Genomic DNA, 17,431 nt, shown 5'->3' with positions numbered 1-17,431 from the left:
GTGGTGCACTGTTGTAATTCCAGTACCAAGGAAACCAAAGCAGGAGAACAAAAATGAAATCAAAACTATCAAACAAAAATATAACTTATTTGGAAATAACTTTGTTCTTTGTTTTTCTTTTTGAGATAGGATCTGCCTGTGTAGCTCAGGCTGGCCTTGAACTCAGAGATCTCCTGCCTCTACCTTTTCAGTGTTAGAATTAATGCTCTGTGCCATCATACCTAGCTGGAAATAACTTTAATTTTTTTATTTATTTTAATTTTATGTATATATGTATGTGTACCTTATGCATGTGGTGCCTTAGGAGGCCAGAAGGCTTTATCAGGTCCCCTGGAACTCGAGCTCGGATGGTTGTGAGCCGTGATATGTGTGCTGGGAACTGAATCTGGATCTTGTACAAGAGCAGCAAGTGCTCATAACTACTGAGCCATCTCTTTAGTGCTCTAAGTGGCTAGGTGGTGGTGGCATATGCCTTTAATCCCAGCACTCAGGAGGCAGAGGCAGGTGAATCTCTGAGTTTGCAGCCAGTATGGTCTACAGAGTGAGTTTCCGGACAGTCAAGGACTATGCAGAGAAACTCTGTCTTAAAAAAATTAAAGTCATAAAATTTTGAAGTCAGTTGTGAAGAATATTCCATAGGTCCTTCCCCTAGGTTTTACTTGTTGGTAGCAATTTATCTTATTTGCTTTTCTATTTGTTCTAATTTTTATAGTTACACACACACACACACACACACACACTCACACACACAAATATATATATCTGTGCTGGATAGTTTTATGTTGACTTGACATAAGCTAGTTTTATCTTAAAGGAGGGAACTTCAATTGAGAAACTGCCTCCATGAGAACTGACTGTAAGGCATTTTCTTATAAATTATTGATAAGGGAGGCCCCAACCCATTGTGGGTGGAGCTATCTGTGGGCTAGTAGTCCTAGGTTCTTCAAGGAAGCAGGCTGAGCAGGCCATGGTGAGCAAGCCAGTAAACAGCACTCCTCCATGGCCTCTGCATCAGCTCCTGCCTCCAGGTTCTAGCCCTGCTTGAGTTCCTGTCCTGACTTCCTTCAGGGGAATATAAGCTAAAATAAACCCTTTCTTCCCTGAGTTGCTTTGCTTATGTTTCATTACAGCAATAATAACCCTAATTAGGACAATATCTTTATGTAATCTCTACTCAGTTCACAATTACAATAAGTTTAACATTAATATGTGTGTCTAATTTTCTCAGATAAACCAAAAATGTCCTTCATAACATATTTTCCTCTCCTTTAAACATCCAATCTAGAACTAGTTGTACTGTCTTTTTAGTCTTCTTTAATTTGAAACAATTTCTTAGCTCTTTAAAAAAGTGATACTGACATTTTCACAGAGGCATGTTTTAAAATTTGAAAAGTGCTAGGGTGGTGGCTCAGGCTAGCACCAGGGAGGCAGGGGCAGGAGGTCCTTTGTGAGTTTGAGATTAGCCAGGTTTATACAGCAAGTTCCACACTAACCAAGGCTACACAGAGAGACCTTTCTCCAGAAAGAACCAAGTGTTTGGGGAGATTCCTTTCCATTGTCTCTTGGTTCTTTTAGGAAGACCTAACAGAAATGCCAGACTACAGAGTAGAGTTGATATTCTAAACAATAATTTAAAATTTCTTTCCATCTTTTCCTTCCTCCCTCCCTCCTCTCTCTCTCTCTCTCTCTCTCTCTCTCTCTCTCTCTCTCTCTCTCTCTCTTTTCTTTCTTGAGACAGGGTTTCTTTATGTAACAGCCCTGGCTGTCCTGGAACTCACTTTGATTAAAGGCATGGTGATGCCTTGCTTTAAATTTCTTTTTAAAAAAATTATTCATTTATTTTATTACTTTTTTTTTTTGCTCAAATGTGTGTATATGCACTGCATGCATGGAGTGCCCATGGAGACCAGAAGAAGATGTCAGAATAGCATCCCACCCAGTCCGGATTGGAATAACAAACAGTTTTGAGCTGCCATGTTGGTTCTAGGAACTGAACCCAGGTCCGCTAGAAGAGCAGCCAGGGTTCTTAACCACAAAGCTGACTCTCCAGCCTCCAAATTTAAAAGTTCTGTACAACTAAATCTATTCAGCTAAACACAGGCCCTCACAAAATCTGTAAGACACTGCATAACATATGCCAGATGAACCATTAGTACCTCCCTTCCTTTAAGGCAGTAGGAAGAGACTAGCATCCTCAAAAAGCTGGAAGAAAAAAAGAGGAAATGGCAGTACTAGAGAGAACAGTATCTTGTGGAAAGTAGTGGACTAAGGCATCTACAGAACACTAGCAGCCATTTCTGTTCTACAGCTCGATCTGCTATGACAGTAAGCCCAGATAAGGGCCATGGTTAGGGGACAGGAGATTCTCCTACACCAGTGCTACACTGTACTGGTGAAAACTTCTTGAGGGGTCAGGAAGCACCTATCAAAGCTTAAAACAGCATGTCCCAGCCAGACTTGGCAGGAGCTGGGACTTGGCAGGATTGTAAAGTTGAAGCCAGCTAAGACAGTGAAGTATACAGTGAGACATTGCCAATCGGGGGGGAAAAACCTAGGCATCAAGGTGTGTGCTTGCAATTTCTGTACTTGGGAGGCAGAGGCAGGCGAATTGCCACAAGTCTGAGGCCAGTAGCCCAGCCTGGTCTACATAGCAAGTTCCAGGAGAGCCAGGGCCACATAGTAAGACTCTGTCTCAGGAAAATAAACCAAACAACACCCTGGAATAGGAACTGATTAAATTTCTATTATTTCTAGGACTATATATAGTTTGCATCAAAGCTGGATATGGTGGCACACACCTTTAATCCCAGCACTTGAGAGTCAGAGGCAGGCAGATCTCCTTGAGTTAGGCCAGCCTGGTCTACGTGGTGAGATACTGTCTTGAAAGAAAAAATAGTTTGGTGTGGTGGCATAGGACTTTTATCCCAGGGCTCAGGAGACAGAGGTAAGTGGATCTCTAAGTCTGAGGCCAGCCTAGTCGATAGAACTACTTCCAGGACAGGCAGGGAAACCCTGTCTCAAAAAATAACATAAAATTAGATTTAAAATACATTAAAGATCACAAAACTAAATTAAAGATTACAAAGTACATTTTGAAAATATTATTTTATATTTGACTACAGTATGTGGTCCTATCACTTTTGACAGTATGCTCAGAATTAGACCACGTGAGGAGAGCATTTGTCAGGTCACGTTTGTCTTAGATTGTGCAGGAAACCTTTAGGGGACATGTCTCATTTTGGAGATAACTAGGCTAAAAATTTTTGTGTCAGTTAATTGTAGAAATAATACATTTTATTATTACTATTTTTTGGCCACTCAGGCTGGCCTTGTACTTTCATTCCACTGCCTAAGCCTCGAGTTTATGGGTGTGTGCCTCTCAGCTTTTGCTCTCACCAAATTCCCATCACCAGCTAGCTTCTTTGAATGTCAGTCTATTGGGAACCCCTAGCCTCCCTATCCCCAAAACATAAGGGTACCACCAGCAAGGCAAATTGGACTCTAAGATAGCATGACATGTCATCCTGAAATGACAGCTGGCCTGTCTCTGTCCTTGCCTTCCTCCCCATCAACCACTGGATTCAATCATTCTTTGTCACCTTCCAGAGCCAATGCATTTCTTTAAATTCCAGTCTGCCCTGTCTGTTCCCAGGGTAGTCTAAACATGGCCTTACTCAACCATATCCCTAAAGACCCTAAGATCACATGTCTAGTTACTGTCTCCTTGCTATGACATCTTTCCAGGTGGCTAAAGGGAGGAAGGGCTTGTTTTGGTTTGCAAGTGTTCAAACATGTCAGTTGGGTGGGGTGGGGACTTCACATTTAAACCACACTTCTCATTCTCTGGGCTGTTTGCTAGAATTGGACATGCTAAGCTTATCTCTGGACTCCAGACATTCAGTCATCCCCCACTCACGCTAGCACCTCTAACTGCAAGGCAGAACTGTTCACTGATAAGCAACTTGTACTATGTCCTAAAGAACCAGTCATCACTAAGAGAAACCCTTAATCTTAAAAAAACAAAAAAAAATGTAGATTTATTTATTCTTATTTTATGTGTATGGATGTTTTGCCTTCTTATGTGTGCCTGGTGCTTGTGGAGGCCAGAAGAGGGCATTGGATCCTCTGGAACTAGAGTTAGGTTGTGAACCTCCATGTGGGTGCTGGGAATTGAACTAGGATCCTGGAAGATCCAACTTGTTTGTGTGGCTGCTAGGGACTGAATTCAGGGCCTCAAGCATGCTAGGCAAGTGCTGCATTAAACCACACCAGCCCTAAGAAGGTATGTTTTTTAAGACATGGTTCCTGGGGATGGGGACATTGTTAGGAGCACTTTCTGCTCTAGTAGAGGACCCAAGGTCCAACTCCCAGCTCATGAATGTTTACTAATGCTAGTGCCAAGGTGTCTGACCTTCTCTTCTGGACCCCTTACGTAATAGGCTGGCATATGGTCCACATACATACATGCAGACAAACATACACACAAAAGAATAACTAATTTTTTTTTAAAGAAAAGGAAGCTGAGTGGTGGTAGTACATCCCTTTAATCCCAGTGTTCTGCAGGCAGAGGCAGACAGATTTCCTAGTTCAAAGCAAGCCTGGTCTACCAAGTTCCAGGACAGACAGGGCTGCACAGAGAAACCCTGTCTTGAAACAAGCAGGCAAGCAAACAAACAAACAAACAAACAAACAAGAAAGAAGAGATGGTTCTTTATGTATTGTGTGCTTGAGAACTGCCAGGAGAGTGGATTTTAAATGTTCTCAGTACTACAATTGGGCAGAGTCTCTCTCTCTCTCTCCTTACCTCCCTCCCCCATACACACACACACACACACACACACACACACACACACACACACACGCATACATACACGCACATACACATACACACAAGCATGCGCACACGCACGCGCACATGTACACACATGTACACACACACGTACACACACACATACGCACACATGCACATTCATGTATACACGCACACACACACATGTACACACACACACACACACACACACACACACACACACACACACACACACACACGCATACCAGGCAGAGGTGGAAGCAGAGGCAGGCAGGTCTCTCTGAGTTTAGGGCCAATGGTCTACATATAAATTCTAGGCTAGTCAGGGATATACAGTGAGACCCTGTCTCAAACAAACAAAACAGAAACCAGCCCCCCCCCCCAAAAAAAAAAAAACCTCAATAAATTTCAGCATACAAATCTCTAGTGCTTAACCTGACACAGGGAGCTCGGTGTGGTGATGTATGAAGTGATAGGAGGTGTGGTTACAAGGTGCTAGCCTGGGAAACAGCCTATTTCTTCCACAGAAGAGCAAACCTCAGACACAGGAGCACTGCTGAGGCTTTCCTTTTTTGTAATTAATTTTAACTTAGCATATGAGTAATGGAATTCATTATGGCATTTTCATACATATGTACCATTATACTTTGTTCTAATCTAGGATCCTCTGAGTCAGAGTATTATTCTGTAATCCAGGCTCTTCTTAAACTCTCAGTTCTCCTGCCTCAGTCTCCCGGGTGCTGGGATGGCAGGTGTCCTCTACCATGCCCAGCTAATCAATTCCTTTTCAATTTGATAATGCAAAGATCCAGTGTTGATGTTTGTTAATTCAGATGTGTCCATTAGATTTATTCAGGTGAGCAGATTACAAGGATTGCTTTGGCCTCTGTAACTTTTTATTGTGTGTGTATTTGTGTACTTGTGTATGTGTGTGTGTGCCACAGTGTGCTTATGGAGACAGAGGACAACTGTTTGGAGTTGGTTCTCTTCTACTGTGTGAGATGAGGAGATTGAACTGAGGTTCTCAATCTGGGTAGTAAATACCTTTATCCACTGAGCCAGCTCACTGAAAGCCACCATGCTTGGTTACTTATTATTGTGTGCATGTGTGTGAGTGTAGGTGTGAACATGACATGGCATATGTCAGGAGGTCAGAGGACAACTGTCAGGAGTCTGTCATTTCTGTCCAGTGTGGGTTCTGTGGATTGAACTTGGGTCCTCAGGCTTGTGTGGCAAGTGGGTTCACCTGCTGAGCCATCTTGACGACCCCACTGTTTTATGATTTCATTTGGGATCTTGCTTGCCTGGAATTTGTGTTCCACCTGTCTCAGCCTGCCAAGTGTTGGCATTATAGGCAAGTGCCACCATGCTAGTTGATTACCTTCTCTTTCAATATGGATAATGTTTGTGACTGTCTCTTGAGTCTTACACCTCTTCCTTGGTATCACCTTAAGCTGCTCATGTTTCCCACTTGGAGAATGTGTCAGAGGAGGAAATGAACAGACTCCTGGGAATTGTGTTGGATGTGGAGTACCTGTTTACCTGTGTCCACAAAGAAGAAGATGCAGATACCAAACAAGTTTATTTCTACCTATTCAAGGTGAGATTTTTAACATTTTATTTATTTTTACATTCAACTACTTATTTGTATGTGTGCATGTATATACATGTATTCACACATGTCATGGCTTTCATGTGGAGATCAGAGAACAGCTTGTGCAAGTCATTTTTCTCTTTCCCCCATTGGGGCCTCAAGGATTAACTCAGGTTGTCAGCTTTGGTAGCAAGTGCCTTTCCCTGATGAACCATCTTGCTGTCCCCTTATTATTGTTTTAAAGATTTATTTTATTTTTAATTATATGTATATGTGTGTGTCTGTGTAGAGATATGGGCACATGAGTGTGGTACCTGCAAAGGCCAGAGAGGCTGTTGGATCCCTTGGAGCTGGAGTTGTGAACCATACAACATAGATGTTGGAAACTGAACTTAAGTTCTTTAGAGGAACAGCAAGTGCTCTTAACCACTAAGCCATCTCTCCAGCCTCCCACTCCCTTTTTTGGTTTTTTGAAACATTGTCTTATATATTCTGTTTTGGCCTCAAACTCCCTGTGTAGCTGAGACTTGCTTTAAACTCCTGACCTTCTTGCCTCTACCTTTTAAGATCTAAAATCTAGGTGCTGGAATTTTAGTTATGGGCCACTGTGCCCAGTGTGAGGTGAGACTTTTGCATTTCCAAAGCAAAAGTTCAGATGAGCCCGGTCCCATGTGCAGTTTATGGGTGGAAGGCACTCAGCTTTGCTTCTGAGGCTTTGCTCCTCAAGAGTCTCTAATATGAGCACTATGAACGCCTTCACATGTGTGCAGAATTGAACATCTTGATTCACATATGTTTATAGATTTCTTAACATCCACCAAATAAGTGTTTATCACAGCCTGAACTAGAGATGGTATTGGAGTATCTTGAGGGACAGAACTGTCACAAGACAAAGTTCTTCCGTTTTGGACTTACATGTCCATCGAGGAGATGGCCAGTGAACAATCAGTAATGTTTTTGCAATGTTAAAGCCTGTGAGGGGAAAAGAGCCATTCCTGCTGGGGGGGAGGGGGTTTCCAGGCAGAGAGTTGTGCGCTAGAGGGGCTGTGGCATACAGGCACAGCAGTGAAGCCTTCAAGGGGGAGCCTGGAGGGAGGTGTCAGTGGAAGGAAGCCGGCCGGGCCTCTCGTACTTTAGAGGGAAGCCCTTGACTGTCATTGACATTGCTACCACTGTAGCTAGAGTCTTTTTGGTCCTGCCTGGCCCATAGTCAGAACAATCTCTCTCACCTGTCAGTCCCATAGCCATTCTGACTCAACCAAGTAAATACACAGAGACTTATATTATTTATAAACTGTATGGCCATGGCAGGCTTTTAAGTAGCTGTTCTTATATCTTAAATTAACCCATTTCTATTAATCTATACTTTGCCACATGGCTCGTGGATTACCAGTTGGAACTTATCTTACATGTTGGTACTCATGGTGGCAGCTGGCAGCGTCTCCTTCTTCTCCTTCCTGTTTCCCCAATTCTCCTCTCTGCTAGTCCTGCCTATACTTCCTGCCTGGCTACTGGCCAATCAGTGTTTTATTTGTCAGTTAATCATCCACAGCACTTCCCCTTTTTGTCTTTTTTCAAAAAGGAAGGTTTCAACTTCAACATAGTAAAATTACATACAACAAAACAATTATCAAGCAAGAATCACAGCTGTAACATCTAGTTTATTTGTATTTGGCAAAATTAAAGAAGGTATCCTATCTATCCTATATTTATGAGTCTATGGTTTCATATCTAACTTATCTTTTACCATAACTAAAGAAAATTATAACTATCTAGTCTTCAACTACATCAAAGACTTCAGAAGGATATAATATTACCTGAGACATGGTAGACGTACACAGGCAACTTTCGGGAGTCTTGCGAGAGTAGACAGAGACAGCTGGCAGCCTGGACAGTTGTCCAAAGATCCTTTGTAAAGTTAGGGCATCTGTCTTCAGCCCACAGGCCTAGAGTCTTTCAGTTACTTCTCTCTGTGTCCTGTAGAATGTCTGGCAGTTTCCTCTGCGAGGCAGGAACCTGAAGGACCATTTTGCCAAGCAAAGTTCACTAACTTTTAAAGAATATGAGACTCTTAATCTCAGGGTCGTGGGTTTGAGCCCCACATTGGGTACCACACCACTCCCTGGAACTACTTCTTTTTGTGTCTTTTCTTCAGTCACACAGCTGTTCATAGGTGCTGATGGGGGGGGGGCAATTTGCCAAAACCAGATTCCTAAAGGAGGCAGCAGAAGAACAATTAAAACAAGAAACCTGGGGCTGGAGAAGATGGCTCAGTGGTTAAGAACATTTGAGTTCAGTTCTTAGCATCTTATAAAGAAACACACCAAGAAGCAAACAAGCTGTTTCTGAGTTCTTTGCAGATGACGTTGTATTGTGCAATCCTTGTAAAAATGTTAGGAAACATATCAAAACAGAAGGCATGGCCAGGAGACATGTGCCAGTGTCTGTATTTTCTTTTTTTCCTTTGAGGTTTCACTTTTTTTAAAAGTTAGTTTTGAAATAGTGTCTCCCAGTGATTTCCAGACTGATTTTGAACTCAGGCTCTTTTTGCCTCAGTTACTCTGGTGCTGGGGTTACAAGCACAGGCCACCGTGCCTAGTTATTTACATAGATTTTTATGAAACCTCCCTTCCCTGGTGGCTCTCTTTCTCTGTAGTGCTTTTTATGTACGTGTATGAGTGTTTTGCTTGCATGTATGTCTGTGTACCACATGATTGCAAGGCACATACCAATTGCTCTACCACTTAGCTACATTCCCAGCCCACAAAATTTTCTTCTTTTAATAAGAACAACTGTGCTTAACTTATTTTTATTTTTAATTTTAGTTTTTACTCCTTGTGGTACTGGGGATTAAAACAAGGGCGTTGTATGTACCAGACAAGTGCTCCATTGATCTGTGTTCCAGCCTCTGCTTGCTTTGGGTGACACAGAAAGCTAAGTTAGCCATGGAATTCCCTCTTTGTTGTAGCTGCTGGGAACCTCAGTGGATTCTCTACAAGATTCTCATAATTGTTACTTTCTTTTTAAACATTTGCTCTGTATTCTCCTTTCTTTCTTTCTTTCTTTCTTTCTTTCTTTCTTTCTTTCTTTCTTTCTTTCTTTCTTTCTCTCTTTCTTTCTCCCTTCCTTCCTTCCTTCCTTCCTTCCTTCCTTCCTCCCTTCCTTCTTTCCTTCCTTCTCTTTTTATTTTATTGTGTTAACTGAGGGATTGCAGGTAAATAGAAGACAGAAGGGAGAAGGAGAATCTATTTGTTAAAAAGTTTTAGGATACTATTTGGATATTCTAAAATGGGTTGGGGTGGGTGGGGGTTGAATGTCATCAGGTTGAACCCCTCAGGTGGCAACTTGCTGACATGGCTGTGAGGCTGGAGTCATCTGATTGAACCCTGGCAGATTCTAGCTGTTCCTGCTTCTTTGGAGAAAGATCATAGTTGAGGGAAAACAAGGCCTGTATAGCTCCAGCTACTGTTTGTCTTGGAGCAAGTGCCCTGGCAGCTTTTGCTGCTCTGCCAAGTGAAGGAGCTGCCACTTTCCATCCTGTAGACCATGTGGCTTGCAGCTGGTACAAGCAAGCCAGCAAGCATTGCCCCGGGTCATAGCACTGTGGTCTCTGCAACTGCCCATCCCCATCTTCAAACAACAGTCCAGATATACTTGCTTCTAAAATCAGAATCCAAGCTGGTCAGTGCTTTCTTCTCTTTCAACCATACCTCTTTCTCTGCTTTTCCTTTCCTTTCCTTTCTTTTCTTTTCTTTTGTTAGGTCTTTCTATGTAATCCAGGCTGATCATTTTGTTGCGTTTGAAACAGGGTCTTTCTATGTAGCTGAGGCTAGCCTGGAACTCACTAGTGTCATGGGCTAGCTATGGATTTGTAGTAGTCCTTACTGCCTCAGCGTCCTGAATGCTTGGTTGGTACCATAAGCCCTTATACCCAGGTTCCAGCTTCATCACTTTATATTGGAAGAAATATATTCACTGTTTCCCAGTTCACATCAGTTCACCTCAAAACTGAACATTTCTGTGCATCAAATTCCCAAGTGGCTAACTGAGCTAAGGAAAAAAGATTTTATTTAAATCAAAAAATAAACACAGGCAACTGGAATTGCTTGTTTTTAAAATTCATGATTAGTTGTTTTAATATGGAGTCTCTTATAGCTGAGGATGACCTAACCCTTCTGACCCTCCTGACTCCACCTCTGTGGTACTGGAATTCAGGCAGGGCCACCACAGCTGACTCATGACTAATCTTTATCATTGGAAACACATGTAATGCTTACCTTTATTACAGTTAATTTTTGTGAAGATGGACACAGCACATTAAGGATCAGTAAGTGGTCCACACTCATAACTTATATGGGACACCCTAGAAGGTATTGTGCTCTGTGGTGACATGTTCCTTTTTCTGTCCCTTTCCTGTCTGTCTGCTCTTTGGAGGCTTTTGATCTTAGAGTGGGAATTAAAAGCAGTGCATTTGGTTTGTGGGCACTGAGAACACAGGCCTTCTGCCTGCAGATGGAGAAGCTCAGTCTCTTGTATTCACCAATTTTGTTAATACAGCAAATAGTTGTTCCCTTTCACATCTCCTGGAAAGGCAGAAATGGAGAAAAGAAGGAAAGAGTAAATAAATGCATGACCTACACGTGAGGGAAGCTATGGGCGATTTCAGTTAGAGTTGAATGGAAAGAATGTCAGTATCTTTTTTCTTTTTCAGAGTTGGAGTTTATTGAGAAAAAGGTCTGGTAAAATGGCTCCGTGGGCACAGGTGCTTGCAGCCAAGCATGATGACTTGAGTTCAAGTCCCAGGAGTCATGGTGTGGAAGGCCAGAATTGACTCAAGTTGTCCTCTGAATTCCACATATACATTGTGGTTCATGCATCATCCACATACACACATACACACGAATATATGTAAAAATATTTTACAGAAATTTTTTATTTCTTTGAGATCTGACTCTACTCTGTAGCCCTGTTTGGCCTCAAACTCATTTGGTAGCCAGTGGTGGCAATCCCCTGGTCTCACTCAGCCTTCCACATGTGAGTCACCACATTCAGACCAAGGAAAAGTATTTAAAATAGATTTAAACATAAGCATCAAAGGAGGAAAAGAAGGGGGGGCAGTTGTTCACATCCAAGTGTGGGTTTTTCCAGAGTCCTTAGGGTTGAATTCATCTTCAGCATAGTTCTAGTAGTTTTGGAGACTTTTGATCCTAGGACAGGAATTAAAAGCAGTGTATTTGGTTTGTGGGCACTGAGAACATGCACCTGGTTTCTACAGATAGAAAAGAAATAGAAAAAGACAGAAGTCGAGAAAGCTCCTTCCAAGCCCCTGAGCCCATGTGTCTAGTACACATGGGCTTCACAGCTTCTGCAGGCAGCAGTTCTTTCTGACCTTATTTATGTGGAGTGGATCCTGGCTTATCTAATGTTTAAGACTGAGAGCTTCAGCTCCCTGTGGTGGCCTCAATGAGTCTAAATGGGTTTCTGGGTCCCTAGCAAGCAAAAATGGGAGCAAAGGGGAAATGGAGGGAAGGGTAGAGTATGGGGATCAGTGCAGGGTAGTTCAGGCTGCTCAGAATTGAAAGGTAGCTAGCTTTGTGACTAGCAGGAACACGAGTTTGTGTTATCTAGGAGTTCTTATGTGGCTAAGTAGAATATAGTTGGTGACTCCACTTAGCAGTTAGGTAGATGTGGGGTGGGAACTGGAAGGAAAGGAATAGATGTGATGTGATGTGTGTGTGTGTGTGTGTGTGTGTGTGTGTGTGTGTGTGTGTTTTAAGTGCTAGTTATGTTGGTGCATACCCATAATTCTATCATTTGGGAAGCTGAGGCTGAGAAAGAAGGGCCATGAGTTAAGGTCAGCCTGGACTACATAAGGAGACCCTGTTAAATAAACCAAAACCATAACTCACATAGCCACAAACATACCATAAAAAGCCTTTCAAACTAAAGCTTGTTTTTAAAAATGATTTCTTTGCAGCTCTTGAGAAAGTCTATTTTACAAAGAGGAAAACCTGTGGTTGAAGGCTCTTTGGAGAAGAGGCCCCCATTTGAAAAGCCCAGTATTGAACAGGTAAAAGTATTTTGAGGATCTCTTTTACATGAATTTAAGACTGAAGGGCCCTTCCCAGCTTTTGTTTGCTGGGGCTCAAACCTGGAACCTTATAAATAGTCAGCATATACCATTAAGCTATATTCCAGCTTGAGGAACTTTCATGCTTCCTTCCACATTTCTAAATTTTTTTAAAAAAGATTTATTTATTATGTATATAGTATCCTGTCTGCATGTATGCCTATAGGCCAGAAGAGGGCATCAGGTCTCATTACAGATAGTTGTGAGTCCCCATGTGGGTGCTGGGAATTGAACTCAGGACCTCTGGAAGAGCAGCCTGTGCTCTTAACCCCCAGCCATCTCTCCAACCCTCTTCTACATTTCTATATAGGTCTTGCAACCATCCCAACCCAGCATCAAGATGTTAACACAAGACTATAGGAACCTAGGACACTCTGGGTCCCACAGTCACACTCACTTTAATAAATAATCTGGGCTTTGTCTTTTAGGAGTGTTGTGCACCTAGATTGCACTCTGTGTGTAGGGAAAAATGCGTAGAACATGTAGTTGGTAAGAATTCATAAAATGCGCCTTTTCTTACTCTTGATTGAAGCGAGATCCCACAGAGGTGTGTGTATATACATATATTCAATTTATTAAGGGGTGCAGTGGGGAAACAGACTCACTAATACAGAACAAGGAAGACACTTGCTGCCACCGCCACCGCTGCCACTGGTCCTGCTGGTCCAGCTGTCACTGTCCTGTTCTGCTCTGCAAGCTGCTTCACTCTGCTTGACTTGGTCTCGACCACCCAGGAGAGAGCAAGCTGCCCCCTCCTCAGTTTTAACCAGTCACATACCCAGAAAGGGCCACGTCCATTGGGCCAGATAGCCCAGAGGCCATTGGTTGAATGGAATGAATTCCCACAACACTTGATGTCTTAAAATTAAGTCTTTGTCTTTTTATTTGGCACTGTCTGAAAAAGCCTATTAAGAAGAGAGGGAATTCATTAATGACGTGGAAAACATTGTATCTTGGGGATGTGTGTGGTTAATTCTAATTCTAGCTTCGTTTCTGTTGCTGTGATAAAATATTTGATTTTTGTCGGGCGATGGTGGCTCATGCCTTTAATCCCAACACTCGGGAGGCAGAGCCAGGCGGATCTCTGTGAGTTCAAGGCCAGCCTGGGCTACAGAGTGAGTTCCAGGAAAGGCACAAAGCTACACAGAGAGACCCTGTCTCGAAAAACAAAAACAAAACAAAACAAAAAAATTGATTTAAAAAAAAAAAGCAGTTTCAGAGGAGAAAGGGGTTTTATTCAGCTTACAATCCAGGTTATAATCCTTCATAGAAGGGAAGTCGCATGGCAGGAGCTCCTCCAAGCTAATCAGATCATATTTACAGTCTGAGCAAAGAGAAATGGATGCACGCGGGCTTGTTTATGTTCAGCTTGGTTTCTCTACTCTTAGGAAGATCAGGACCTCCGTTATAGCGAATGGTGCCAACCCAACGTAAACAGTTACTCTTTGAGTCTCCTTCCCCAGGGGAGTCTAGGTCCTATCAAGTTGCCATAGGTAACCATCACACAGTGATACCAGAGTCTTTATAAATAAATGACTTTGTGTAAATAACCCTTTGGGAGAACAAATTTTATTTTTTTGGGACTGTTTTGTAAACAGTTTATATAGCCCTGGCTATTATAAAAACAGTGGAAGGGCCTGGCGGTGTCACACACCTTTAATCCCAGGACTCGGGAGGCAGAGGCAGGCGATCTCTGTGAGTTACAGGCTACAGAGTGAGTTCTAGGAAAGGCTCCAAAGCTACACAGAGAGACCCTGTCTCAAAAAAACAAACAAACAAACAACAACAAAAAAACCAAAAACAAACCAACCAATCAAACAAGCAAAAAAAAAAAACCAGCAGAAGGCAGCCTTGGCAGTTGGAGCCAAGGGGCCCAAGAAAGCCATGCTACACAACAGAACTCATGTGGGTCAGTGTGCCTCTAGAGGTAAGGGCTGAGGAGGTGAGGAATAAGAAAGTAAGAGAAGAAGAGACAGGAAAGGGGGAAGAGAGCAGGTGTAGGCGCAGTCACGTGGGAAGAGAGAGAGGAGTGGGGGAGGGGTTTGCCTTTAATAAGAGGATTTAGCACATGTGTATAGAAACTAAGTATCCACACAGCCTTATGTACACAGACTACGGCCTTAGTGCCTGGGCTGTCTAGGTATTTGCCTGAATCTTAGCAAGTCCATCCTGTCAGGTCTCCAAGGGGCGGGCCAGGTAATGTCTAAATGCTAACACTGGCTGTCCTAGAACTCACCAAGTAGACCAGGCCGGCTTCAAACTCAGAGACCTGTCTGCCTTTGCCTCCTGAGTGCTGGTATTAAAGGCATGTGCCACCATCACATGGCTGACAGAGTAAGTTCCGTGTTGATTCTAAACTAATGAGTTCTTGTTCTTTTATGTGATGAGATGGGAGTATTCTCTAGAAAATTTAATCTACAACTCTCTTGGAAAAGTGTACATTTCTGAATGTTTTTTCTTCCTCTGATATTCTTGCTAAAACTACAAGAGTGATGAAAGATAAGGTAGCAAAATATTAAAAATTTCACAGACCAAAACATTTATCCAAGAACCTCATTTTGGATCTTTTCTCATTAAAGGGGTTTTGACCTTTCCGTTCTGTGTCTATGCTTTTCTCCTTGATGTTACAGGATTGAAGTGGGAACAGAATCATAATTCTGTTTTTCTGTTTGTCACTTTTTCCTCCACTGTGACCAGAAAGGAGATTTCCCTGGGTAGTACTGTTTATTTTGAAGGAAAGGGAAGACATTTTTGTGGACTGAGATTGCCTGTTCTTTTGCAAATAACTCCAGAGATAACTGGTTGGATTCAGAGTTAGTGTGGTCATATAGCTACATGAACATGCTGCCTTCAATTCTTTTCAGGGTGTGAATAATTTTGTGCAGTACAAATTTAGTCATTTGCCATCAAAAGAGAGGCAGACAACAGTTGAGCTGGCCAAGATGTTTCTGAATCGAATCAACTACTGGCACCTGGAAGCTCCATCACAGCGGAGACTAAGGTCTCCCAATGATGACATCACTGGATACAAGGAGAACTACACAAGGTAATTGAGTTGAGATACTGCACCCTGGCTCCAAACATGAAATTACTATTTGCCTCACAGGAAAGGGTTTGCCCACTTATGGTGACTCCATCAACTCGTAGAACATGCCTATGTAGTTTAACTTTCAAGTTCTTAGTTTGCTTTTTTAAAATCAGAAATTATGTATGTATGTATGTATGTATGTATTTATGTGTTTGTGTATTTATTCTCTCCCATGTCACTTGTGTGGTGGTCAGAGATCGAATTGTAGGAATTCGTTCTCTCCTTCCACCGTGTGATACAGGGATGTAACTCAGCCCTCAAGGCTGGTGGCATACACTGGCACTCACTGAGCCTTCCCACTGGCTCTGATAATATTAAACTAAATACAGTTAATTTAACTTGTGTGTTTTATTTCTCCAATGTGACTACTATCTAATTTAAAATAGCTACGTGAGTCAGTGGCTCACGCCTTTAATTCCTTGGTAGGCAGAAGCAGGCAGATCTCTGACAAGACCAGCCTGGTCTACATTAGTGAGTTCCAGGTCAACCAGGGCTATATAATGAGACCCTAGCTCAAAGGAAAAAAATACAAGAACTAATACATAGCTTGCATTTTTAAAAAAAATTAGCCTTTTCATGTTAATTTTAATGAGAAGGATACAAAATCACATAAAAATCTAGGTATGAAGGATAAATTAGAAAACAAACAATTTGGCACATTCAGTATACAAAGTATTAAGACCTATATTTATCTTCATTTAAATAGCTGTGGCCAGAATTATCCATTTTATCTCTTTTCATAATATTCTTACTGTGTGTTTGTTTGAGAGAGGGAGCATGTAGCCCAGGTAGCCTTGAACTCACTCTATACCCCAGGCTGTTTAGTTTTGTGTTTTGTTTTGTTTTTTTTTTTTTTTTTTGAGACAGGGTTTCTCTGTGTATCTTTGCACTTTTCCTAGAACGTGTTCTGTAGCCCAGGCTGGCCTCGAACTCACAGAGATCGCCTGCCTCTGCCTCCCAAGTGCTGGGATTAAAGGCATGTGCCACCACTACCCAGCCCCAGGCTGCTTTTTAACCCTCTGCTTAATGTCATGAATTCTGAGATTGCAGCTATACACTACCAAGCCTGTCTTTGTAGCTCTTACGGGAGAAAATTATTGTTTCATAAATTAAAATAGGACCAAAAATAAAAAGCAAATAATTAAAAGAAAAGGTATATGTGTACATACCTGTGATTCTGTGCTCTCAGGAAGCAGGAAGACTGTGAGTCCCAGGCCAACCTGGACTATAGGCTACATAGAAGCCTTGTCTTTAAGAGGGGGATTTGGGGTAGAAGGGAAGGAAAAGAGAGAGAATCAAATGTATAAACAACATGAGAGACATGGCCATATTTTAGAAAACAAAATAAAGCCAGGTGTGGTGGCATATACATTTAATCATAGCACCCAGGAGGCAAAGGCAGGCAGATCTCTGAGTTCAAGGCCAGCCTAGTCTACAGAGTGATTTCCAGAACCGCCAGGGCTTCATACACAAAGAAACCCTGTCTCCAACAAACAAACAAGCAAACAATAAGAAATAAAATGAAATAAAGTAATAATATAGGGTGGCACTTGGGAACTATCAAGAAATGGGTAGCACATATTAATAGATACTTAAAGAATAGAAAAAACAGAAAGTGGGTTTTGAGTGGGCTCAGGGCTTTCTTCTTTCTCTACCTCTGTGAGCTGTAGATGAGTTTCTTCTTCTTTGATGCTCAGTTTCTTCTTCTGTGAAGTTGTATTCTGTGGGAAGTTTTCGCTGCTGCATGGTACAAAACAGGTGCAGGGAAGATTTTTGGTTTGTTTTCACCCCCCACACAGTGCTGTCTAA

General features: G+C 42.1%; 1 protein-coding gene across 4 annotated transcripts in view; it reads left to right on the top strand.

Annotated features, from left to right (window-relative positions):
- Kat2b (lysine acetyltransferase 2B) overlaps nt 1–17,431 on the top strand; it is a 119,850-nt gene that overhangs the window by 43,656 nt on the left and 58,763 nt on the right. For all 4 annotated transcript variants that reach the window (XR_003736657.2, XM_028890194.2, XM_037199902.1 and 1 more), the window contains exons 3-5: nt 6,265–6,410; nt 12,382–12,474; nt 15,399–15,580. Coding sequence is in view for 3 of the 4 variants with exons in the window: in XM_028890194.2 (XP_028746027.1) it covers nt 6,265–6,410; nt 12,382–12,474; nt 15,399–15,580 (421 nt within the window). In the remaining variant the exon portion in view is untranslated. The remainder of the gene's footprint in view (nt 1–6,264; nt 6,411–12,381; nt 12,475–15,398; nt 15,581–17,431) is intronic.

This window comes from Peromyscus leucopus, chromosome 16_21 (assembly GCF_004664715.2).
Source record: "Peromyscus leucopus breed LL Stock chromosome 16_21, UCI_PerLeu_2.1, whole genome shotgun sequence".
Classification (NCBI taxonomy): Eukaryota; Metazoa; Chordata; class Mammalia; order Rodentia; family Cricetidae; genus Peromyscus; species Peromyscus leucopus.
The sequence above is the reverse complement of the archived record's forward strand: the minus strand, read 5'-3'. Positions and strand labels throughout refer to the sequence as shown.